Source organism: Akebia trifoliata, chromosome 3 (assembly GCF_017979445.1).
Source record: "Akebia trifoliata isolate Shusen 1 chromosome 3, ASM1797944v1, whole genome shotgun sequence".
Classification (NCBI taxonomy): Eukaryota; Viridiplantae; Streptophyta; class Magnoliopsida; order Ranunculales; family Lardizabalaceae; genus Akebia; species Akebia trifoliata.
Genome location: NC_141377.1, coordinates 6572654 through 6600533, shown reverse-complemented (window position 1 = coordinate 6600533; position 27880 = coordinate 6572654). Strand labels below are relative to the sequence as shown.

Here is a 27880-nt window from a genome sequence, read left to right as displayed (position 1 = left end):
TTTTCCTGTGAATTAGGTATCTAAAATCTCTCCTGTGGTTAACACACTAATGTGTTGTTTGTTAAGCTGAATAGCATTAAGCGCTGAAACTTATAAGCGTTGAATTGAAGTACTAAAAAAGTTGTTTGTTTAAATATTGAATCATGTTTGTTACACAGTGCTGAAGCTGGTAAATTATCTTTGTTACCCTTACAATTATATTACACATTGTTTGCATGTTTCAAATGCCTATTTTTTATCAAACATAATAAAATATATTATTTCTTATAAAATTAAAATACAATTCATTTTTAAATAATAAATAATACTTAAATCTTCAATTTATTAATAATAATTTCTATTTATAAAAGCCCACAAATTTCAAATTAAAAATAATAATGTCATATAAGTCACCAAAATTTGAAATCAACATTAAAAAAACTTAATTTTGGATGAATAATTTTTTATGGAAATGAATGATGTGTAATTATAAAAACATCCTATGAATTAATAAGGGCAACTAGCACTATAACCAATTTTTTTTTTTATATGGGTTAAAGTTTTTGGAATGAGCAAATTTTTAGTGAAGATGGTCTAATGGTCTAGAGATCATTCTCACCAAAAATCAATCCATTTTGAAACTTCTAACTCGTTAAAAATAATTTTTTTTTTAAACAAGGGACGATTTACGGTTCTTGAAATTGTTTTGATAGGGTTAGAAGTTTCAAGATGTACTGATTTTAGGTGTTGATGATCTCCTCATTGTAGAGATCATCCTCATCAAAAATCAACTTATTCCAAAACTTTACTTTTAACCCATATAAGACAAAATAATTTAGCCATAGTGTGGGTTTATTAATTTGTAGGGTGCTTATATACTTATCCATAGGATATAAGAGATAATATCCTTTTAAGAATAAGGGCATACTTGTCCATGTAAAAAAAATGAAGGGCATACTTATCCGTATCGAAAACAGCGAAGTGCTTACCGCTTCAGCACTTTTTTTCAACATCAAAATAGTGCTGAATTTTTTTCACTTATTTTCAGCAATAAGTGCTGAAAATATAGAGTAAACAAACGCGCTATTTTGACAAAAAGTGCTGAATTTAATTTTTTCAGCAATAAGCGCTGAAAAATAGCGCAAATAAACACTACCTAAGAATTATGTAAAAACACAATTAAACTAAGGGGATGGTTCGACGGACGTCTTAAAAACCATATGAGAAACTGAAGTTTCTCAGACGTTGGATGGTGAGAAATAGACGATGCATACGCGTTGAAACGTCAGTTCCAACTAAGAAACGAAGTTTCTTATATTTTAATAAAACTCCCTAGCTTTTTTGTTTTTTTTCGTTATTATTTTCTTTTCAAAACTCTCATTCTCTCCCTTCGTCTCAACAAAACGACTGAAAAGCATCAGTTTTCATTTTCGTCTCCATTGAAAACCTTCGTCTCTCGCTCTCTCGCTATTTCTCTCTCTCTCTCTCTCTCTCTCGAGTCTCGACTGAACTCTCACTCTCTTTCTTTCCCTTGGCCTTGGATGAAGCTATTCGAAGTGGGAAGGTGAATCAGACCAAACAATTGCCACCGCAGGTTTTGGGGCTGGCCTTACATGGGGTTCCGCCATTGTGAGATGGGGATGAGATGATTATGCTTCTCCGCCAATGACTAGTTCAAGAAAGATAGAAAAAAGAACGAAAAAAACTTCAATTTTCGTTTTTCCCAATTTACATTTCATATGTATCAAGGAGAGGGAGGTGGCCATCATGCTACTTTTACATCCACCATTTGTTCTTATTTTAATTGTTTTTTTTTAAACCCTCTTCTCTCTGTCTCATTGTCTAACACGAATGCACGAAGCCCTCTCATTCCTCATCCTCTTCTCTCTCTCTCTCTCTCTCTAATTTAATCCATGATTGAAGGCCCACCCCCAATGAACAATATATTCTCATACTTGGCTCCCCTTACATCCATTGAAGAAGGCAAAATAGGAAAATAAGTAATACAGTTCTCAAAATGGAGCTATTGATGTTCTAAGAAGGGTGTGCTTTTTGGGTAGTTGAACAGAAGCTACTAAGTAGATCTGCTCACATAAACATTAAACAAACAAAATAGATAGATAGATAGATATAGAGAGAGAGAGAGAGAGAGAGAGATTCGTCGATTTGTGTTAGATAGTGAGACAGTGATAGAGAGAAGAGGATGAGGAATGAGAGGGCTTCGTCGATTTGTGTTAGACAGTGAGACAGTGAGAGAGAGAAGAGGGTTTAAAAAAAAAACAATTAAAATAAAATAGAAGGAGTATTTGAAATTCGTTACATTTATTATAAAAGAAATGATTTGACATCCCATGCGATCCAGACCATTGTTTTTCCCATATCCAACGACTCTCAATCATCTGTTTCTCAGCTGGTTTATGGGACGTCCCACGAACCGCCCCCTTAAACTAAATATTCTCTAATAATTATTAATGGAATTATATCCTTTTATAAATAATGAGCCCTAATTCTAACAACTTACTAAAATACCTTCCAAATAAACAATTAACCTACAAATAGAATCCTAATAGAAATATAAAATTAAATATAAATAAAATAGAATAAATCTAAAAAAATAGACAATATACCCTCTAAAAATCAACCATATCTTCATATTGGAAAAAAAAATGTCAATTAGAATATTTTTATAGTTCACTTCACCCCGTCTTTCAAGTAAATATATTTGCATCTTCTTACATGGATGGCCTGGTGTGTAACATTCATCACAATTATAACACAATCCCTTGTCCCATCGAACTTTCGCCTCGTCACTTGAAATTTGTCATGCAAGTGCCAAAATCATCTCAAGTGAATTGTTGGTGTGTGTTTGTATTAAGAAAACAAGTGCAATCGAAACAAGAAAAATAATCAAAAAACCAAACACAAGATGCAACCACACATAAAAACATAGAGATTTTATGTGATTCCCTCTAGATTGAGGTACGTCCACGGATCACACTGATTCCACTATGAAAAAAAACTCGTAGTTACAAATTACACACTTTCACCAAAAAACGAGAAATATAAATACCCCAAGAAACCTAACTAGGGTTTTACATAATATTAGCTTGACCAACGTGAAGTTGTGGCTTGATTTACTGTACTTCCTTGTTGACCAGTACTATCAGGCTCCACAAACCATAATAGTTTAGCCATTGGTAACCAATACTAGCACTGAGGGATCATAATGTTGAAGTCAGAATAAGAGGCCTGTCCAAATAAATAATTAACCTACGGATAGAATCCTAATAGAAATATAAAATTGAATATGAATAAAATAGAATCCTAACAATGCCCCCTCTAAAAATCAACCATATCTTCATGGCAGAAAAGTAATGTCAATTAAAATATTTTTATCGTTTACTTCATCCCATCCTTCAAGCAAATATATCTGCATCTTCTTACATCGATGACCTGGAGTGTAACGTTTATCGCAATTATAACACTACTCCGTATCCCATTGAACCTTCATAATGTCAATTGAAATTTGTTGAGTAGGTTCCAAGATCATCTCAAGTGGATTGTTAGTGTTTTTGGCCGTTGGTAACCAATATCGACATTGAGTGATCTGTATGTTGAAGTAGGAATAATTTCTCTTCTTATCACCTTGCAAGTCACATGGCTTCTTGGCATGTCAATGGCATAAACATTAGTACTTATTTGTTTATTTCATCACATAAGCTTTGAATAAAGGTTTTCATCAATGCACAATCCTACCATCCTTCAACTCGATTTGTCAACTTTTCAAATTCCCCTTGGTGACTTGAGACAGTTAAAAGTCCTTGCTTTTTCTTGCTAGTAAACCGTCCAAATTTTTGAAAACCACGGGTCCAAAATGGTTAGCATAGCTAATGTCATATCTCTCCATGTAGAATGTTGAACCATTGATACCATGTCAAAATCGTTCCCTCCATATGGAAAGAAAAAACCAATAGAGTTTGTTCATGTTCTACTGTATGATAGTATAAAAAAATTATTTCACTTTGTAGATGAAGTCTAGAGATTCGTGCCCATTAAATTTTGGAAAGTCAATTTTTGCAAACCTTGTTTGAACTCGTCCCTCAAATCGATCTTCTTGTGCTTGATTCGAAACATGGTCTTCAATTAACATATCACGATTACCTACACTTGATTCCCCATCAACATATTTAACCGTACAATCATGAGGAGGATGTGCTAGTGGGTTGTGCATAGACAAATGCTCGATGAGTTGTCGTGTCTGATCCTAATCCTTCTCTAAAGTTTGTTTCATAGCTGCAAGAACGGATTGCATGTTCTCCTTGGATCCTTCAAGACGAGCCACGTAATTATCCATGATTTCAAGTTTTGATGGCTTCTTTTCCATTTGCTTCATTGGCATGCCCAGAAAAATATGTTCTGATACCCATTATTAGGAACCTAGTTCCTAATGTACCCACTCCAACGAGATAAAAGGTGATCTCAAGTGCTCAACGTACAAAAAATTGTGTAAAAATACGACTAAAATAAATATTCTCTAATAATCATTAATGGAATTACATCCTTTTATAAATAAAGAGCCACAATGCTAACAACTTACTAACTCGACTCTTACTAAAATACCTTCCGAATCAATAATTAACCTACGGATAAAATCTTATTAGAAATAAAAAATTAAATCTAAAATAGAATAAATCTAAATAAAATAGAATCCTAAAACCCTTTTCTTGGTGAGATTAATCCATCATGGCTACGGTCTCTTCATCTATGGAACTCCGAACAAAAAATAAAATGAATAAAAATAATAATAATTATTATTATTATTATTATTATTGTTATTATTATTATTATTATTATTGTAAACACCCTATTTTTTCTTAGGCTTAGTCTGAGAGCTTCAAAAACCTTCCAAAAAGGGGCTTGACCCTAGGCAATTTTCAAGAGGGTTCAAAACCCCATTTTCAACCAACCACAAGGCATGAAAGCTATTTTTTAAAAAGTTTGATTTAAGCCTGGCCGTACCTTACCCTTGGTCAAGCTTAAATTTAAGTCTGGCCGTACCTCACCCTTAGCCAAGCTTATTATTTGCCTGGCCAAAAGTAACCCATGGCCAGGAATAATTTTTGCTTAGTTTAAGGGTGACCCACGGTCAGGCATAATTTTTGTTCAAGCCTTGGTTCACCCCATGCCAATTCTGTTACAAACCCATGTGTACTAGAATTTGGTTAGGGATAATTATCCTTTAACCCATTCCTTAATGAATTTTCTCTCCAAGAAAGTCCCTCCATTTTACTCTTTTTCTCATACTTTAATTCTTCAATAAACCCACCATTATAGTCTTATTATACTTTCTCTATTTTTCCAATAAATACCCTTAGTCAAATTAGTCCCCACATGAGTATAATTATTACTCTAACCTCACCTTATTAGAACTAAATCAAGGTAGATTACTCTTATGTCATTTAAGTTTGTCCTCAATTCTAGAAGTGTCAATGTAATTAAACTAAGTTCAAGAGATTTTGTTAACTTTACCTAACTCAAAGAATTCTCTAGAATTTGCAAACAAAGACATTCATAACTCTTGGATTTTAGAGAATTAGTTAAGTTAGATAACGTTAATGTCCAATATTCAAGTTCATATTGATATAGTATCTAACCTAGTTCTATAGGATTTGACCGAAAGCCAATGACCTAAGACTTTTTAACCTCCTCAAAGAATTCTTTACAAATTATGACTTTTTACAATCCTATATATCCTCTTAATCACCATGATTGATGAGACTTATAGGTAAGTGAAAAACCATCAAGTCCAAGGAAAGGAGAGGTAATTTTGATTTTCTCTAAAAAATTTTATGAAAATATTGGGAAACCTAGGCTTTAGAATAAATTTGTCCCTAAGGGTCTCTCAAAATCCTATAAATAAGACTCCATCCAAGGCAAAGAGATGAGTTCATTTGGTGATGTAAAATTTTACCCATATCTCTCTCAAACCTTTCTAAGCCTTCCTATTCTCTCAAAATCTCTCTAAAACTTCCTAGAAACTCAACCCAAGAATAAGAATAAAAAGAAAACTATGGTGGGGTTAAACCCTTCATTCTCCCCCTTTTTATTACCTCTTCTTTATTTTAAGCATTTCTCCTATTTGCATGTTTAATTTCATACTTTTTAATGTAGTTTCCTAAATCTTTAGTCTAAAGATTTAGGAAGAGAGAGTAATCCTTCTTTAAGGTAATCTCCCCCAATAAGTCCTCAATAATTTCTTTGAAAATATTAGATTATGTTACTTTACTTTCATTTACTCTTATACAATTCAATTTCTATAGCATAGATGCTTTCAATTCCTTGTAAATTTAATTCTAGAATAATTGTCTTTTATCTTACTTCCGTTAACGACAATAGAGCTAGAAAGTAAACCCTCATAGAAGGTAATCTTCTATTGATAAGTCCGTCACATACATACACTGGCATACACTCACTTATAAAATTGTTACAAGCAAGAGTGTAGGTTCCGATGGACCTATACTCAACTTTTAGAGCTAACAAAAGCAATGTAAAAATCGACAAAATCTCATACATGTAATCTTAATTTCTACTTGGTATGATTCAAATCATGAACCTCATCAAATGATCAAACCAATAAATAAAGTCTTCCTAAGGAGCACATAAACTAGTTTTGAAGCTTTGGGACTCCAAATGATGAGAACTATGTGGGTTTCCATCATATTGATTTGTTCATTTTTCAAAAACAAAATTATAGTTAATTTTTCTTAATTTTTATAATTTTTTTGTCTTCAAAAATAAATAAATAAATAAATAGTTTTATAATCTTCACCTATGATTATCTATTGGTAATCATCTTAGGATGGGACGGACAAGGTGCCTAACACTTTTTTTGTCCCTTAACCGAACCTCCTTACCTTAGATTTTTAGGTAGATCATTCCCCCTTATCTTTTAGATATGTGAGTCACTAGAAGCCAAAAAATATAATTTTATAAAACCTTTTTATGGTGCCCATTCACACCGTAATTGAATCGTTACGACTCCTAAACCTTGTGTAGATGAGCTCAAACCTCCCCAAAGGTTTCAATGCCCACAAATCTACAATTATTATTATTATTATTATTATTATTATGATCGTAATAATAACCATTGAGTTAATTGAATTAATGGTGTGTTTGATTGGTCATGGAAAATGAGTTGAAAACTCATTTTCCATTATACTTTTCAAGTGTTTGATTGAATTTTTAGAGAAAATAAATTTCCAACCACATCCAAAAATCCAGCAGAGCGAAATTTCATTTTCTGACCTATTCCCTTGAGAAAATAAAATTCACCCCAAAACCTCATCCATAAATTAAAACCCTAGTCTATTTATCTTCTTATTTTATATGAAAAATGCTGGAATGACACAGGACATTTACTGCGATTCTCACAAGTCTGACGTGAGATGTTCACATAACCATAAATGTGTTTCCTCGCGATACGAGTAAAAACTATCTACAGTTATGTATGCATCTCCATTTCATAATTGTGAGAATCACAGTAAATCCTGTGTCACCCTAGCACGACTCTTTTTGTATTTCCCTCATGAGCCCCCATGTGGGCATGAGAACCCGTCCACTTCCTCTCTTAGTTTTCAGTCTAAGAGAAGCAATTCCTATATCAGAGGTGGTTCCCAAATCTTCGTTTAACCGATGTGGGACTTTCAAAAAAAAAAAAAAACAAACAAACAAACCAAAACAAAATAATAAAATAAAATAAAACATTAAAAAAAAATGGCCTTTAAAGCCAAGATTTTTCCTATCATGGATTTCAAAAACATGTAAATAAATCACAACCACATGATTATTGTTAAAAAAATTTACATATCTCCCACGCTTAGAAACTTTGAGCTTATGAAAGAAGATATGGAATCTGCTTTATTGAAAATTGTTGAGGTTTATTCAGTGTTTTAAAAACCGGATCAACAGTCCGATCGGGTCAAACCAGTGTTTTAAGAATGTTGGCCCAATTTACTATGGACTTGTGTTTTAACAAGAACCATTGGTTTTCTCAATAATGTTGGTTCGACCGTGTGAACCGATTCTCATGTACTGTTGATTTGTCAAACCTAAAATCTGATAAATTAAAATTCGAATTTTTTTCTAAAGGAGGTTGAAAAGCTTTGATAAAGATCTAAACCACCCGAAAGATCTTCTCTTAATCAATTTGTTTATCTCATTCTCCTTTGTTGCGTAGTTGAAAGATTTGAATTTTTATTTTGAAGGTTCAAGGAAAGAAGATAGTGGAAATGGTATCAGGATATGATGCTCTAATAAAATTAATCCTATTTCACCATTTAGTTCTATCTTAAATTACTCTTTCGATTAATTTTAAGAATAATAATATACATTATTTTACCAGGTTTAGAAATTTGCAAATTATTCAAATATAAATAGGACTTTTTTTTTTTTCTTTAATTCACATATAATAAGAAATAATTAGCCACCTTACGAAGAAAATTACTGAACCAACTAGACTTAGTCAAATTATTTGCAGACTAATCGAAATCTTCACTACGTGGAAACCGTAAAAATTGAAGGATAAATTTGTTGGACTGGGTCCGACGAATTTTAACGACTCAAATTTGACGGCTATGGACGCACGAAATTTAGAGAAATTTGCGTTTTTTCTCCTCTCTCTCTCTCTCTGATCTGCAAATTTTTCCCTCCCTGTAGTTCGTGAGAAGCTCATTGTGAGAAGCGCTCTCTCTCTCTCTGTTTGTCTCCCTCGATCACATCTCTCTCTGTATCCGATTGATCTCTCTCTGTATCTGATCTCTACATCTCTCAACACTGAAAATGATGGAGTGAAGATGAGATCTAGGGTTACCGGAGCCTTCAGTTTATTGAAGATGAGGTATTTCCCTCTAAATCTCTCTCTCTCTCTCTGAAGAACGAACTCAAAGCTTCATTGTTCTGATTCGGTTGTTTTGCAGAGAAATCAATGGATCATGAGTTGAAGGATCTTAGACAGAAATCAGTGAGTTTCTCTGTTTCTCATACCTCAATTCTACCAAAAATCTTTTTCTTCGATCTCTGAATAAAAAACAATAGAAGAAACCGTCATCCTCCATTAAATCTTCTCTTTTTGTCGAAACTCACCATTAAAGCACCAAATCTTAGGTAAATATTGGTTATGATCGAGTTATAATTGAAATATGGTAGTTCTCCTCCGGTTACATTCGATTTGAAGGTTTTGATTTCAGAGATTCGTTTGAGGAGGTGTCAAAGAGACTCGATTTTGCGGGAAAAAGGTAATTGTTTGGAGATTTTAATGAGTTTGGTTTGAGACTGTGGAAATGACATCATGAGACTTTGAAGGTTTTATTTGAGTACTTCTTTTTATTTTCTCCTCTTTTAACTTCTGTTTTATCTAAATGTTTACTTGTATTTTGTTCTTTTGTGTCTTTTGATTAATCTCTCAATATTGTTCTGTGGAGCACCTATGGAAGAGGATTTGCATGGAAATATTGATAGAAATCAGTCTTATTTCGAATAAATGAAAGCTTCTTCTCTTCAGATTGGTTTATTAGGTTTTCTCTTCTTCTCAATATTTATTTCAAAGAACTTGAAATGCTAAAGTTAGATATGTGTTGATCCAATATTCTGATGGTTGTGTATTTAGGATTTGAATTTTAGGGCATTAACTGCATATTTTCATGGTTTTAACTTGATATGAGGTCGTTTGATGAGCTTTCTGATGAAGAAGTTTATGAAGATTCGGAATAGCCATCAATCAACCATTTTCAAGATCTGGTGCAGGAGGGGGGCTTGAAGCCTGCACCGGTGATGAGTGGGGCAGCGCTCACTGCTACTCCGGAGTTGCCGCACAAGCTCTTTCACGAAGAATTAACTAAGGTTTCAATGCTTCACCCATTTACTATGCATTTGGTGATAATTTGATATTACAACTGAATTTTTTTCTTGTTAATTGGCTTCTAACGTGCAGCTTTTTTTTTATGTTCGTTCTTTAATCTTGTGAAATAAAGGAGCACAATTGTCATTTCACATGATGGACCCACTAGATAAGTTGACTGAAAAAAGGCCGAAGATATCTTCATTTGGCATGAGCAGGATATAGCAAAGCTTGCTTTTATTTTTTTATGGCAATGTGGGTATTGATAGGATCAAAACCCTAGTAGACGCATAAATATCGCAATACATTAGTTTTAAGTACAGTAGTTATGGTTATTTTACTACTACTATTGTTTAGCTTCAGGTTTAGAGGAGCCTCTGGCCCTTTATTTTGCTTATGTTGAGGATTGGTGTTTCTTTGCTTATGATATGGTACTACTAGTAAATAATAATGTGTTATGGTAATTAGCCTTTGATTTAGAATCTGGTCAAACTTGGAGACTTATAAATTTCAATTAGAACATGTTTTATTCATATATGATTGTCAATTCTGCACTATGGAGATGCCGCCACATGATTTTGTCCGATGAGCATGTTTTGTGTTTGCTTCCAAGAGGTAAATTCACACAAATGTAGTGGTCCAAACAATGAAGGCATGGTTCATATTGAGAAATTATTTGCTCAAGCATGTTCTATCATCGATCCAATTTATTTGCTCTTTATTTTTCCCTTGCTTAAATATGTTACAAACAGTATGTTGCAAAATATTTCTGTGGGTGATGGTGTTTATGGGATGAAAACTCATTGGGTTAGTTGGGAAAAATTAGTTAAACTAGTCGATGAAGGAGGCTTGGGAGTGTATCGTCTAGCTGTTTCTCACAAAGTTGGGATGCTTAAGATGTGTTTAGAGAATTATGAATGAAGATGGACTAATATATGAAAGATGATCTGTTTTGGACTGCTTGGGTTTCCTCAAAGAGATCTAAAATTTGGTCTTCGGCGTGTTTGTATGCAAGCTGGAAATTGTGTAAATGATGATCCATTGGCTAGGTTCTTTACTTGTATCAACTTGGACACAAAAGTTTTGGAGTGTTGGGAAAATGGGAGTGTTGGTTAACTTTAGATGCTTAGTGATCTTTACACTGATTGCTCATACAAAGCCTGGATGGAGGGTTTGTTATATGAATCCTAATCCTTTGTTTCAGGATGGAATTGGATGGAGGAATAGGGTTTGTTCAACTTACTCCAGACATCTGAGAATAGGTTTTGACTTGGGGTGGTAGCATCTAGAATGGTGCCACGGGGACTTTCCCTAGTTCTGTTGAAAAAAAGATGGGAAAATTACTTATCTTCTCTTCACTTTTTGTTAATTTTTTTTTAAAATTATTATATATAGAACTTCTCTTCACTTTTAGATATTCTTTCTTTGAATTCTAAGACATGCAATGAGTAATTTGCCTTTACTTCTAGTGAATGACCAATTCAACTCATTAGTCGAATTTATTTGGAATGTCATGCGGCTATTGATTTTATTTGGTAGTTTATGGAATTATACTATATTTTTGACAGTAATGTGGCGATTATTTTTATTTGGAATTTGCTTTTCAACGATTTTATGATCGAAGAATGTGTTTGCTTGATATCGATTTTTGGGTTTTTATTTTTATTTTTTAAATTCCTATTAGTTGATAATAGTTCTTTTGATGTACTTGGTTCAAACAAGTTGGGTGTTTACATAAGTTGTCCTTTTTTTAAGACTACTTTGTATATGTCGTCAACTTTGTGAAATTATGTTTTACTTAGTCTGCCTCTTATATACTCACTATCACTTATTGATCACACAATCGGAAACATATGCAAACCCCATGTTAGGTTCTACCATCTTCGTGCTTTTATCTTTAGAAGACTAGTGCTTAGAATGCAAATGTTCTCTAGAATTGTAAGACTAAAACACCCATATGGTTCATTTAACACCAACAAAGCCTTATCCCAAAGATTTGGGGTCGGCTGTGTTGGGATTTTACCCTTGAAACCTCCAATAGATCTACAATATCTAGAGTTTTACTTAAATCAAATCGAAACAATATTACATCGATGAGATGATCCGACAATCGATGAGACGATCCTTTTTTATGCTTCCAACGCCCAATCTAATAACAATCACCAAAACCACAAAACAATGGAGAGGCATCTTAGTTGCAAACTATAAGACACTTGAAATTGATATTTATCTTTACTTCAAAGAGGATGTTATGGGTATTTTATATATGGGCAGCTGGCCTACGGTTGGCATATTAATCAGTCCTTGTTTGAATGAATTCCACTAGGTAGTGATTGGTTCTTTTTGAATTATAGTTGTTTTTTTTTATACATGGGGGTATCTAAATTTCTTGGTAGATTAGTGTTGCTAATTTCATTTTTTTTTTTTTTTGAATTTTGTTGCTCTAGATTCTTGAATGCTGGAATATTTGGCAATGGGACTGAATCTTGCCACACATTGCCTCACTCCACAACAAGAGCAGCTATGCTAGTGAGGATCAACACACTCCTCCAAGGATACTCAGGAATCCATTTTGAGATCTTAGAAGCCATCACTTCCTTCCTTAATCACAACATCACCCCATGTTTGCCTCTTAGAGGCACCATCTCCTCATCAGGCGATCTCGTCCCTTTATCGTACATCGCTGGGCTCTTAACAGGTCAACACAATTCTAAATCTGTGGGACCCAACGAGCAATCTCTTGATGCTACACAAGCCTTCCACCTAGCTGGGATCCATGGTGGATTCTTTGAATTACAGCCAAAGGAAGGCCTAGCTTTGGTTAACGGCACCGCGGTGGGGTCAGGATTGGCGTCAATGGTTTTATTCGACATGAATATCCTAGTTGTCCTATCGGAAGTCTTATCGGCGATGTTCGCAGAAGTCATGCAAGGTAAACCAGAATTTACTGACCATCTGACTCACAAATTGAAGCATCACCCAGGCCAAATTGAGGCTGCAGCCATCATGGAACATATTTTAGATGGGAGCTCTTATGTGAAAGCAGCTCAAAAGCTACATGAAATTGATCCTCTTCAAAAGCCAAAGCAAGATCGATACGCTCTCCGTACTTCACCTCAATGGTTGGGCTCACTAATCGAAGTGATTCGATCATCCACAAAATCGATCGAACGGGAAATTCACTCCGTTAACGATAACCCATTGATCGATGTATCGAGGAACAAGGCCTTACATGGTGGGAATTTCCAAGGCACTCCTATAGGTGTCTCCATGGACAATACCTGATTGGCGATTGCTGCAATTGGGAAACTAATGTTTGCTCAATTTTCCGAACTTGTTAATGATTTTTACAACAATGGGTTGCCTTCAAATCTATCGGGTGGAAGGGATCCAAGCTTGGATTATGGGTTCAAAGGTGCAGAGATTGCAATGGCGTCCTATTGTTCGGAACTCCAATTCCTCGCTAATCCCGTCACTAGTGCAGAGCAACATAACCAAGATGTGAACTCCTTGGGCTTGGTATCTTCAAGAAAAACAGCTGAAGCAGTCGATATATTAAAGCTCATGTCATCGACTTTCTTAGTTGGGATTTGCCAAGCAATCGATTTAAGGCATTTGGAGGAAATTTTTAAGAGCGTAGTCAAGAACACTGTGAGTCAAGTAGCTAAGAGAGTTCTAACAATGGGTGTTAATGGAGGGCTTCACCCTTCAAGATTTTGTGAGAAAGACTTACTCAAAGTTGTTGATCATGAATATGTCTTCACCTACATCGACGACCCATGCAGTGCCACGTACCCATTAATGCAGAAACAAAGGCAAGTTCTTGTCGAACATGCAATGAACAATGGCGATAACGAGGCAAATTCAAGTACTTCAATCTTCCAAAAGATTGGTATCTTTGAGGAGAAATTGAAGACCCTTTTGCCAAGAGAAATCGAGAGTGCAAGGAGCGCATATGAGAATGGGAACCCAGTAATCCTGAACCGGATTAAGGAATGTAGGTCGTACCCGTTGTACAAGTTTGTGAGGGAAGAATTGGGAACAGGACTTCTGACCGGAGAGAATGTTCGATCACCTGGAGAGGAATTCGAGAAATTGTTTACTGCGATGAACGAGGGGAAGATGATCGATCCACTGCTTGATTGTCTAAGGGATTGGAATGGTGCACCTATTCCAATTTGTTAGAACATTTTATTGTTTTAGTGGAAATTATTTCTATTCTCTTTTATCTTATGCACCTTATGTATTATTAATCATAATCAGTATTTTGACCATCATTGTCTCTCTTTTATTTATTTTTCTATTTTGAGGTGGCATAAGCAAGAGGGAAAGACAAAAAAATATACTTGATGGTATCCTTACTCCAGTTTATGTTTTGATCTCCAGCTTGCCAAGACGGATGGATCATCAACAATGCCACCATCTATTCTTCAAGTCCTTAATTTCAGAGCATGCAGAGGTAGACATGTTTAAATCCTCCAATCTTTATATGAGTTTTATGTGATATTGACATGTGGTTTACTCAACCTTTATTAAATTGAGTTGTTCAAGGAATAAGATGAGATATCGTTTGCTTTGTGTTGTGAATGGTTGTTGTCCAACAAACATGCCACAGTAGTTACAGTTTTTTTTTAGTACTTGTTGTGAAGGGCTCATACGGTCTTTCCTTACAGGGAAAACAAAAATTTCACTGGAACAACTCGATATGTAAGTGTCAACACTCACCTCGGAGTTAGTGAGTGAAGTTGTATGTTATTTATCAAATACTTATTTAGAAACCTGAGTGGGTCTTCAGTCGTAGTGATATGTTCATGCATTCTTCATTAGGTTTCCTCTAGTTGTAGTGTATATAGCGTTTTAAATTTCCCCCCACAATTGACATAGATTACTTCACATAGGTTTCTTTATTGGGGGTATGTTAATCTTCTTTTATTATTCCACTTTTATATTATAGATATTTTTCTTGTTCAAGATCTTTGTCTCTTCCTGCTTTAGCAACAAGTGAGAATTTCATTATAAAATGTTCACCAATTTTTAATATTTATCCTAACATCTCATTTTTTTTTCTTCAAAATGGGATGAACATGAATATTGCAAGCATTTCTTGAGAAACCATGCCCTTGAGGCCATTCTTTTGTTTGGCTTCATTTTTTAATTTTAATTTTATTAAGTAATGATATGTAGACTCCTATCCATAAATAAAATTCTTGAAAAGTAGACACCAAAATTCCTTGTGAATAGACTGATAAATAATTGAATGGAGGAACGGATCCTAAATTTTGGGATAAGGGCTTTGATGATGATGATGACGATAAAACAACAGTTTGTTACAATAATTGGGGATGAGTATGCATGTTGTGGGGACAGTTTGACCTTCCATAAAATACCATTGTCTGTCTTACATGCATATATTCCTATTAAATGAACTACTTAATGCAAGAACCCTTACTAAAGTGTTGGCTTCTTGACAAAAGGCTGTGCAAGATTTCATTTTAGCCCTTAAGTTAATTTTACTTGGGACTTCATTAGTTAGTCCTATAGAAAAAATTATCAGTGATGATATGTGAGTAAGGTGAGAGCACCAAGTTTGTTGGAAGATATAAGGCCATTGACAAAGGTATAAAGAATTGGTGCCTCATTAGGAGGCTTTTCTGTATAAAAATACGAGATCAGTCAAGTGTACACAACTGTGAGAAGCTTCACCTAGGCACACCATTGGGATCACTAATGTTACATTTTCTCTAATTATTAAGCAACACCATAGTTATTGTTTGATAATTAAAATTGCAATGAAAATGGAGGTCAAGAAGACCAAAAAAGGAAACAAAACTAAACCTACAACAAAACCAAGCCACCACTAAACCACACAAATATTAGACCTACTAAAAATAATTTTGTTTTTCCACTCCACTATGTCCAAAGCTATGTCTTTTGTTATTGAAGGACTTGAAGAGATCGCCTAGCAAAAAAAGGAAGAAAGACTTGAAGAGGTCAATAATTCTTAAACCTACATTCTGGAAGGCTAACGAGAGGCATGCAACCTATGTCAATTGTGGGGAAAAATGTAGAGACCCTTTGGGGATGATTTCTTGTTACAACATGTTGAGCTTCTCGTACAGTTTTCCTTGTGGAGCATTTACTATAGTTCAAATATTAGTGTAGGGAAAGAAACAAATCTCCATCTCCTATTAATTTAAGTAATCTTGGTGTTTTGTTTTGGGCCCTCACAGACAAAACCTGTTAAGGTACGTACTGCCCATCTCTTGTGTTATTCAATTACCAAGATAGTGATGCTTTTGATTTACTTCTATCATATTGCCAAGTTTATAAGTCTAAATACAACATACTTAGGTTCACATTCACTTTTTAGGTATGAAGATGAAGAACCATTTTTCAAGTCTTATTGAGTCTGATGGGGATAGGTTCATGTTTTAGATTATATTCATCTGCCATGAACATATGATAGCCTTGGTTAGATGATGGGTTTGTGATTTTTAAATGTTAAGTTGCTTCTTTCATATTAGTGCCTTTCTAACTTTATTTTGTGGAGGAACTTGAATACAAGATGCATTGTTTGAATATGAAGATATAGATCGAGCTATTGCAATTTCTCTTTCGAAAGAAGATAAAAACAGGGAAAAGTATGATTAGTGAGTAATATGGCTATTTTGTGTGATTGTGAATACTCTTGGCATTCTTTGATTGCATGACTATATTTTATGTCTTGACACAAATAAGTAATTTGATCTATGACTTATACTAATTGCATTTGAGTATAGTTAGTGGGTTTGATCTTTTTTCGTGTCTATATAGTCTTTTATGAATGTGTTCACTGACCGAGAATCTGAACATTGGATTGGTGGGGCTCTAAAGAGTGTAAACATGAACTGAATTCTAAGATAATGGTGCAATTTTTAAATTTATATTGTTTTGTTTATATATATATAGGCATCCTGCATGATCTTTGTTTACACAATGCAGGTCTTGTGAATCATTAAAATGTTGTCTACCTGACCTGTTAAGAGGTGCAACTTTTAGTAGTTGCCTTTTGTAAGTACTACTTCTAAATTTTTTTCTGTGATGTTGAGAGTTTGATTTTCAGTTCCTTAGCACTTATTTTTTAATTTCAGTTATTGAATTATGACAAGTGCTTTTGTAAAGATGATACTCGTTATAATACTTTTTCTTTGATAAATGCTTTTGTTTTAGTTCATTTAAGTTTATTACAAGATCGGATTGTGACACGTGACTATGGATGGAAATTACAAAGGAGCAAGATCTACTTAGCTGGCCCAAAAATCTTTCGGATAAGGCTTCGATGATGTTGATGGCAAGATCGGTTGGTTGTAAATCAAGAACTCATTGTAATCAGCATGGCTTGGATGTGAATTATCTAACAAACTGCATTTGCAATTATATTTTAGATTTTATTTAATGAAATATAGTTTCTATGGATTGTGTGGCAATAGTTTGAATGACTGGATGTTGATTGTTGGATGGCTTGGTGTACAGCTGGATATGGTATATTTGTTTGCAGGCTTTACTAAACTACATAAAAAAAAAAAAAAAAAATTAAATTAAATTAAATTTTTATTAGATACAATTCAAGTTGAAAGTTGCCAAGATTTGATGGCTTACAACTGTCAAAATTTCCTTGGACAAATTCTACAGATTTGGGCAATTGTATTTTTTAGTTAATTTGATGTCTTTGGGCCGTCAAAAAAAAAAAAATTCTACATTGAAAAATTTGACAGGCAAATTTGACGGGATGGTCCGTCAAATTTTGCAAAATTCGATGGCCCTCGACCGTCAAATAGGGCATTTTTTTCACATAGTGCTTATTCTGTCATATTTTACACTACAAGAAATATTTTCTCACAATCACCAATAACAAATGAATAAGTGACAACATTGGATTGGAAATATTTGTTGTGATAAACATTCTCCTTCACTTTCTTGATGTCCCACCAAATTCTTCCAAGAGCCATTCGATGGTCTTCCTCGATAACCATTAATTGGTTGTTCAACAACTAACCCAAACCAAGATGGACTATTGGTAAGCCCCCATATTCCCCAATATGCATTCCCCATAGTGAACATGGAGGTGGCTTCTTCTTGTCCCAGTTTCCTAAAGCCAAATATCAATTCAGAAATGTTACACTCACGCTGGAAGAGCACTATATCTTGTGGGGCTGAATTCCCATGAGTGAGCAATTGCCCGACTGAAATCCCAATAGAACTCATCCTGATATGTGAAACCACCCATCTAAAATATGTGTTAATCAATTATAAAATTCCTCTATTGCATCTTAATGCCCTTACTGATGTCAGGGGATTGCAAAGCAACTCACTATTATCTTGTAGATATGGTTATAGAGTACGAGAACCTTTTTTGGTAAGGAGGTTGTCACCTTTAAACTGTCTTGGTAATTTCACCCAGACACGCACCATTCAAATGTATGTCCTTTAGTACAAATTATATTGGCCATTCAAAATTTGGAAAGTAAGAGAGAAATGGGAGAAAACTTTCATCTTTGCAACAACATGGACACATGCACTGGTGTCTAAAAACTGATGCATGGCAGATTTAACCTTTCAATGTATTACTAGAAACTATACACAATTTAAAATGAGTCACGTAAATTAACCAAAGAGTGCGTAGGTACTCCAATTTCTTCAACTACTTCACGAATGATGCTGTCAAACATCTCCTGAGAAACCTTCCTGTTTATATGCTCAATATCTGTCAAGTCTTGGTGGGCTAGTAATTCAGTTGCTTGGGGCTGCCAACCATAAGAACATTATTCTTGGCCCCAACTAAATAAGACTTGCCAGCTCTGTGTAACTGCATCATACCTGTAGAAAAGAAACCACAATGGCAATATTTTCAGATTCGGACAAATACACTATTGGTGAGGGTTTTAGGGAAATTAGTAACCATGTTTGTAACACAAGAAAACTTTGTAAAAAATAAGTTAAAGCCATAGCATGGAGTAATAAATCACGACCGGATATTGATTGACTAGTTGTTAATTGTGTCTGTAATGCAGCAAACGATATTATATGAAGCTACTGTTCTGCTTTTTCACATTATATACACTCGATCATTGAACAGAAATTTCAGCAATGCACAGCAAATATAAATATGCACCAGAATGATTAAACGTAAATTTACAATAAAAACTTTCTTTTACTCATGAGAGCCCATTTTTTTTAAAATACAGTATGAGCTAAATCTTGTTTCCCTTCTCTATTTAACCCATAGAAAACCGATCGAAAATTTACAGTACTAGGAAAAATCCCACTATCCAACATTTCATAGAGAAACTGAAGTGCTTTTTCAGACCTCTCCATCTTACATAGACTGGTTATGAACATTGAATAAGTCTTAAAATCAGGAAATTGTCCTTTCAGTTTCATTCGACGAAAGACATCCCAAGCATCAAAAACCATTCCCATGTTCATATACCCACGAATCAATGCAGAATAAGTAACAATGGTAGGCTCACAACCCTCCTCTCCCAGTTTCTTGTAAATTTCCAAAGCTTTTTCAATCTTTTTCTCCTTAAAAAAATGGACCATCAAAGCTGTATATATATGGACTATTGGATTGATACAATCTATTGTACATTGAAGTAAGAAATAGCTGCTGGAAGGCCACTGATGTAAAGCCCTATTTTGCTTCAAGGTTCCCTATATTTTGCAATCTATAAAATGGAAACCAAATCAAAAAAAAAAAAAAAAAAATACCGTACAAGAAAACTAGATCCCAGTAATTATTAAAGCCCTATTTTGCTTCGAGGATCCCAAAATTAACAAAAAAAAAAAAGTGATGGGAGGAGAGAGAATACCTGTCTTCGTTGAGGGTGGAGGGGGGGAGAGCTCGAGTTACAGCGAGAGAGAGAGAGAGAATGAGAGAGTGATCGATCGGGTTTCAGTGAGAAAGAGGGTTCGACAGAACTCTTTGTTTATAAGTTTCGATCGATTTCAATGAGAGATGGAGAGTTCTGTCGAAAGAAGAGACCTCTCTGTTTTGTTTTGGTTTAAAGAGACAAAGAGAGGTAGCACTAAATAATCGAAAATGTAAGGATGGCGCTATAAATATTGAATAATTTATAACTTAAACGTTATATAGTTACGAGATTGAATCTCGTTCCATTTGTTCGCGTAATATCGAACAGTCCCTATATGTTTGTCAAAGCGTGTGGTAAAGAGTGAGGTGTCGAACGGGACCCATATATATCCGTTCGGCACCCAACAATTTGCCCAACATGTTTTGTCCTACATGGGTTAGAAGTTTTAGAATAAGCTGATTTTTGGTGAGGATGATCTCTATGGTGAAGAGATCATCCTCATCAAAAGTCAGCCCATTCCAAAACTTCTAATACCATGTTTACAAGTTGAAAAATCGTGGACCATCCTCTTTTTGTAAACCATTTGTGATGGGGTTAGAAGTTTTGGAATGGGCTGATTTTTGGTGAGGATGATCTTCTAACCGTAGAGATCATCCTCACCAAAAATCAGCCCATTCCAAAACTTCTAACCCCATCACAAATGCTTTACAAAAAAAGGATGGTCCACGATTTTTCAACTTGTAAACATGGTGTTAGAAGTTTTGGAATGGCCTGATTTTTTGTGAGGATGATCTTTTAACTGTAGAGATCATCCTCACCAAAAATCAGCCCATTCCAAAACTTCTAACCCATGTAGGACAAAACATGTTGGGCAAATTGTTGGGTAAATGATTGGATGTTGAACATTTCCCATATAAACTTATATGAGTATTCATGTTACAAAACAAAACTTAACTTTTAAATCTTTATCTTCTCTCTCAACCTAAAACACAAGAAGAACTAGCAATCAAAGGGTAAGGGTGGGTTTCGACTATGCAAGCTCCATAACCACCATTTTCTCTGGTCAGTAAGTATCCAGGTAGATATTCTCTCTCTCTCTCTCTCTCTCTCAAAGTAAAACCCTATTTTTTTCGACTGTGTGAGCTCCATAACCACCATCTTCTCCGGTTGACGAGCATCCAGGTAGATACTTCCTCCCTCCCCCCCCCCCTCTCTCTCTCTCTCTCTCTCTCTCTCTCTTCTCAATGTAAAATCCCATTTTATTCAATTTTAAGACTAAAATAGGTTGAAGAATGAAGATTACAACTTTTGAAGTTGAAAAGAGTAGGAAAATCGATTTGTTTTTTATAGATTCAAGATGATAGTATAATCGAATCTAATTTTTGTAGGATTTTTTTATCATATCGGATATTCGATATATTTTTCAAATTCGAATCTTGGTTAGTGATATCCGATCAGATTAGGATTCGAATTGGGATATCACTATTTTTTTCGGATTCGAATTCGGATATAGCACTATCCGATTTGATACCTATCTATTAACAGCCCTATAAGCAATATATGTTAAAAGAAATTTATTAGGTGTGTGCAAATAGTTATTTTAAGGTTAAGGTCGGTATCACAAGCAAGTGGGTGCAATTGACCATTTCGGTGTGCACAAATAGACCAATCAAATATACAGAAACTTTCTTGACAATTGTATACATGAAATCTAAGAACAAAAGTAGAAGCATATATGTATCAGGTGACATGTGTCCTTTTAATTAAGAGAAAGATATAGATTGATGGGACAATTTTAAGTGGCGGATGCAATTGTCATTTTTTCACGAGTAGTTCTAGTAGAAAGAAAGGCTAATTTTTAGAGTCATGATAAAATGACACGCTAAAACTTATGCGGTTTGTAAGCAATTGCCATGGAAAGTGCACTTAACCATAGATCATATTCTCCGGGATACATAATGAAAAAGATCTACGGTTCTGTGCACTTACCACATCAATAGCGTAAAACCGCATATGTTTTAGTGCGTCATTTTATCATTATTTAATTTTTTTTAACATAGGTTGTTTGACAGACCATTTTATCCTTATTTCCTAAAAAGAATTTTACATATCCACAAATTATTTCTATAAAAAAAATATAATAAAATTACTTTTTCACATTGCAATTTCAACTTTACCCTTTTCAATCTCAAATATCAAAATGATGGGATCATCAAGGAGAAGAAGGTAATACAAATATCATTTTATTGACTATCCCAATTATTTCTTTACCATTAATGCTTTTCCAAATAATAATACTTTCGGTATCAACACAAAGCATCGTATTTCACCACAATAGTAATTTTTTTTCTTTTTTTTTTAATGTTTTACACTTATTGGTTGTGCGGATATTATGTGGGCTCACCAGAAAATTAAATTCGGTAAAACCTTGGAAAAGAAGAGCTACAAATTTGGATTCTTATACAAGGAAAAGAGTTTCAAAAATCTTTTCTGCCCAAGTTAATTTGATAAGAAATAAAATTATGAAAAATCTACAATCTAGTCCGTCAACTTATTCTAGCTAGGCAGAAACAATGGATGTTAGAAAATTCACTTTTGTTCGTAAAAGTTGTTTCGTCAAAGACCAACAAGTATTTTATTTAGTTAGTACACAAGATTTCTTTCCAAATTGGGGTATCATATCAAAATTCAATAAAAATTGATGAGTTATGGATTTTTGACTGAAGAACTGTTGGTCTGTCTCATGAGGGTGTTTTCAAGAAAGAGGTCAAGTTAGAGACATTTCTTAGGTCCAAAGCGCTTTTTAATGTTCCATGAGTGTAAACAAGTTGTTCTTAGATTACCCCAAATTCATGGATCATGGGTCCAACCATGATCGTGGGTTGGGTTGCAGATCCTGAAATTTGGGTCGTGACAACTTGGTATTAGCAAAGGCTTCAAATCCATATGGGATGAAAACCTTTGAATATAAGAAGTGTATAAAGTTATTTTTCAAGTTTATATATAATATTGGATGGAATTATTTGTAGTATATATTGAAATGATCAACAACATAATCACTATTCGACCTAGGTTACACAATGTGAAAAAGCCCAAATTTGATGGACCAAAAGAGGTCGGATTGGCATCGAATTTTTCATTATCAATTTTTTTTTTCGACAGGCCGAAACTGTCAAATTAATGAAGGATGAGAGAAATTCAATAGCTCTAAGCCGTCAAATCTTAGAACATCAAGAATTTCGACAATCCTAGACTGTCAAAATTCAATTTCTAAAATTTGTGGCCCTTGGCCCATCAAATTTTTATGTTGAATTTTCTAGTTTTCACATGGTGTTAACGAGTGGAATCTAATTATAACCGGACAAAATGGAACAATAAATATTCGTTGGCATGTATTTGAGCTGAAAATCGAATTAGAAACCCTGAAAAATATATAAGAGAAGAAATAGGAAATGGTTTAATGTGTTATTGGATCATCAACATCTCAGGAATAAGATGGTAAGGCATAATGCTTAAGACAATTCGTAGCATGACGGAGGCCATAAAAGGACATACAAAGGTCGTAATTTAGGCTATAGAAAGTAGTAACTCCAACTGCAACGTAGAGAGTATAAAAGTTGCAATGACTTAATAATTCTTGGATGATTATTACATGAACCTGAGTAGAATATTTATAGATATTACATCAATCAAGATATATAGAAAGTAGCCTATTATAAATATTTTAATTATATTATCAATAAATTTTTAACTTTTAATATCCTAATTTGTGATGAGTTACATTGACAATGATACAATATATCTCATGAATCTTAAAATGACGCATCTTATTCTCTAATATTCAACATTAAACAACATTAGTGAAGGGATGGTAGACATTCCTATCCGACTCTCAGTAAAAGTTTCTTTCCCTCACTCTCTTTTGGCAATTATTTGACATTTTTTGAGTAACCATAAACCAAACCGAACCAATTGCCATAACAATAGTAAACCAATCAGTCCCAACCAAAACATAGGTATATATTTTAAGATCTGGTGACTGGGATCCAAAACTACCAACCAGAAGATGAAAAGCACAGCAACTGAAGAGACAGAAATCATCAGAATCGTATTCAAGACCCAAATCAGATACCTTTTCCCATAAGGGAATCCACTGATTATTAGCACTATTATGCTCAGGGATGATAAGAATCCCATCATGTCGACCATTATGAAAAAATCATAGTGTGAGTAAATCCTTTCGCAGTCCAATGCAGTATGATTCATAGCAACCCAATGTCGATTGTATTCGATGCAATTAGCTTTAGCATCTTTGAATTTATCAAAACCAGGAGGGTTAAGTCCACCTTCAAATGTCATAGTAGCAATCAGTATAGCCACAATCATTAGTGTGTTTTCCTTCTTCGATAGATGTTTTCTTTCCTTCATTTTTTTTGGAAGTAGTGTCAGCGGTGGTTTCGACAAAGCCATTTGGTGGTTATTTGCTCGCATAGCTCCAGCGCCGCGAAGGATCTCTCCTATCTCCATGTCAGATGGTTGTGTTGGACTTAGTAGTAAGACATCCAATGCAGTAATACCTATGGCGTTCACAGCATTAACTTCCACACAATTGCTGCTAAGCAACAATTTCACCATCTGTGCATTTTCATTAATTCAATGTAATTGATTGGAAAAAAAAAATGTTGCTGCAATCAAACTTAAAATTGGAAAAATGAACAATGCTATGGAGTACCTGTGGACACTGAGCTGACTTCATCGTATGAACGGAACCATAGGTGTTTTTCACTCGAATTTCGAGGAAAAGCATCTATGGTGAATTACCAGTTCGTGACCTGAATTTGACGAATTTACGATTCCAGCTTCCTGTTCATTTTAAATACCAAAACATGATCTTTAACAAATTCGGAGGTTTTAAAGTCACTATTTCACAAGTTTACAGTGACAATTACGAAAGTTTAAAATGACAATCTCACTAAAAATAGCAAAACCTGCAAAATTATCTCTTTAAAACCTCCAAATTTTTTACTGTTCATGTTTTGGTAATTAAAATTAAAAATTCGTCAAAATTGGTCATATTTTCGTAAATATCTCAAGCACCTATGGTTCTGTACACACCTCCACATCGGATCAGAGTTGAACACGGCATCATAGGAAGTCAATTTAGGAAAAAATGCTGAACTGACTCTCTAGGACTCAGCTGGCATGGCAATCTGTACCGAATAATTGATTTTTTTTTATAATAGAGATCCAGAACAGTGTCCCGTTCGTAACCAAGATCAGGTGGCACCCTATTTTTATGCCACATGGCATTTTTGGGGACTATTGACCCTATGGATATGTGGTCCATCCCGTGAACCAAGGTACCAAAAATCAGTGTTTGATAACTTGTATCCACTAGATCTAAGCTCTTGAAGAAGAGTTTAAATTCAACGATCAGAGATCATTATTGATTGGATGCACATCACCAATCAAACTGATGTTTTGTGTGTAGATTCACCACGGAATGGACCATATATCCATACGGTCAGTGGATCACCAAAAATTTCACTTAGCATAAAATGGGGTGTCAAGATCCCTACTCTCTTTTTTTCATGAATAATGATGAATGCATGTGGTCTTGGTATACGGTTAGATACACAGCTCACATGGCAAGGGCACAGAACAACACATCTTTTTCCTGTATATCCCACTGAAAATGATCTATGGTTCTATGCCCTTACCACGTCAGCCGCGTACCCAACCGCGTACCTAGGCGTGCATTCATCACGACTCTTTTTTCATTGTATCTTGAGGAATATTAAGAAGAATACTGATTTTGTAACTCAATCAAACAGGGTAACTCAAAAACTCACTGACATGGCAGGTGCAAGGATTGTAGATACACAACTGCACATAATTTATGGGGATGTGCAGTTGTGTATCCCGGGAGAAAAAATTCTATTGTTCTTGAAGGGTACACGTCAGTTATAGTTTTTGAGTCACCCTGCCAGGTTGAGTTACAAAAAGAGTCCTAATGAATGAACACTGTTAGGTACGCGGCTGATGTGGCAAGGGCACCAATCATAGATCATTTTCATCGGGATTAATACACAGGAAAAATATGTGCAGTTCTGTGCCTTTGCCATGTCAGCCGTGCAGTTATCATTATTCTTACAAAAATCATTACACTATTAAAAATGAATTCATGGAAAATTTAATACATGCCTGGATCTGCCTCTTGGCAACAGCGAGATGAAGTGCAGTGTCTCCATTGTTATCTTTTGACTTCAACATTTCTTCATTTTCGATGATTTCTATCAGAAATTTACCTGCTTCAACTTGATTATGTGTTATGCAGACATGTAGAACTGTCTCTCCTCGATCAGTCAAGATCCGAGTCAACTCTGGCATGGCATGAATCAACTCTTTTATGACTCCGACTTGTCCTTTAATTCCAGCTTCATGGAGAGCAGTTCTTCCATCTGGACCACGAAGCATGCATGCTTCTGAGTTGGCCTTCAACAGCTCTTTGACCATATCTACGTGCCCTTTAGCTGAAGCTAAGTGTAGAGCTGAATAGCCTTGTGAGTTCAACTCACGAGACAACTCGGGCTTTCGACTCAGAATTTCCCTTGCAAAATCAAGGTGCCCAAGCATGGCTGCTATGTGAAGAGGAGTTTCACGAGCAAAACTGCTTGTTATCATGATCCTATCTAGAATGAGTGCATCTTCTTGGAGCAATTCAAGCAAGCTAGTTATTTTCCCTTCTACTGCCGCTTCACTAAGCCTCCTTTCCATTCTCTCTCTCTCTCTCACTCGATGGATACATTGAACTCTGTATGCTCAAGCTTACATTTATATATGTTAATTAAAAGGAAAATCCTTGGGGGACTTAGTTTTTCACAGTGATTCTGACTATGACTCTAATTAAAAAAGCCAAGCAGGTCAGGCTTTTTTTTTTTTTTTTTTTTGAAAGGTAAAAGAAGGTCAGGCGTCCTTTTCTGCAATGAATCATTTCGTGGTGAATACTATAAATGATGACAAAGAATGAAATTGTTGCGGAGAAAAAGTGCCAATTGGGTGATTTGGTCAGAGAGAAACTTTGCTCCCTCTACACAAAAACTATCATAGGGAAGCATCCAAGGGGATTCACAACCTTTTCCTTACGAGAGAAGAAAAAAAAAAATATTTCCTTCGTTAACGTGTCCACTCAAATGAGAGAAACAGCAATCCTGAGTGTTCAACACACTAAGAATTATGTAAAAATACAATTAAAATAAATATTCTCTAATAATTATTAATGGAATTATATCCTTTTATAAAGAATGAATCCTAATTCTAACAACTTATTAAAATACCTATCCAAATAAACAATTAACCTACAGATAGAATCCTAATAGAAATAGAAATTAAATATAAATAAAATAGAATAAATCTAAAAAAAAAAAAATTGAATCCTAATAATATATCCTCTAAAAATCAACCATATCTTCATATCGGAAAAAAATATATATCAATTAGAATATTTTTATAGTTCACTTCACCCCGTCTTTCAAGTAAATATATTTGCATCTTCTTACATGGATGGCCTAGAGTGTAGCATTCATCACAATTATAACACAATCCCTTGTCCCATCGAACTTTCGCCTTGTCAATTGAAATTTGTCATACAAGTGCCAAAATCATCTCAAGTGAATTGTTGGTGTGTGTTTGTATTAAGAAAACAAGTGGAATCGAAACTAGAAGACGAATCGAAAAACCAAATACAAGATGCAATCACACATAAAAACACAGAGATTTTACGTGATTCCCTCTAGATTGAGGTACGTCCACGGATCATACTGATTCCACTATGAAAAACAACTCGTAGTAACAAATTACACACTTTCACCAAAAAACGAGAAATATAAATACCTCAAGAAACCTAACTAGGGTTTTACATAATATTAGCTCGACCAACGTGAAATCGTGGCTTGATTTACAATACTTCCTTGTTGACCAGTACTATCAGGCTCCACAAACCACAACAATTTGGCAATTGGTAACCAATACTAGCACTGAGGGATCTGAATGTTGAAATCAGAATCTGTCCAAATAAATAATTAACCTACGGATAGAATCCTAATAGAAATATAAAATTGAATATGAATAAATAGAATCCTAACAATGCCCC

The 27880-nt window shown here is 34.6% G+C and overlaps 1 protein-coding gene and 1 pseudogene across 2 annotated transcripts; one reads left to right on the top strand and one right to left on the bottom strand.

The window, feature by feature from the left end:
• The first annotated feature begins 8563 nt into the window (after positions 1-8563).
• Positions 8564-17325, top strand: LOC147405781 (phenylalanine ammonia-lyase-like; annotated as a pseudogene). Its single transcript, XR_015176054.1, has 6 exons — positions 8564-8875; positions 8955-8998; positions 9142-9876; positions 12322-14333; positions 16856-16924; positions 17084-17325. The product of XR_015176054.1 is annotated as a phenylalanine ammonia-lyase-like (transcript).
• Positions 17326-18035: 710 nt separating this feature from the next.
• On the bottom strand, positions 18036-26505 carry LOC147405780 (uncharacterized). Its single transcript, XM_086437055.1, has 5 exons — positions 25933-26505; positions 23789-24363; positions 19097-19238; positions 18523-18657; positions 18036-18119 (listed from the first exon to the last, which is right to left on the bottom strand). Exons 1-5 carry the CDS (start codon positions 26503-26505, stop codon positions 18036-18038), a joined length of 1509 nt encoding a protein of 502 aa, XP_086293181.1.
• Between the last annotated feature and the right edge of the window lie 1375 nt (positions 26506-27880).

Excerpts from the sequence above, each read along its gene's own strand:
- LOC147405780 (XM_086437055.1), bottom strand. The coding sequence starts at position 26,505 with ATGGAAAGGAGGCTTAGTGAAGCGGCAGTAGAAGGGAAAATAACTAGC. Across the intron at positions 24,364-25,932 it reads TTGCCAAGAGGCAGATCCAG|ATGGTGAAATTGTTGCTTAG; the intron begins GCATGTATTAAA and ends GAAAATGCACAG. Across the intron at positions 19,239-23,788 it reads GCTGTGCTTTTCATCTTCTG|TCTATGTAAGATGGAGAGGT; the intron begins GTTGGTAGTTTT and ends GTTCATAACCAG.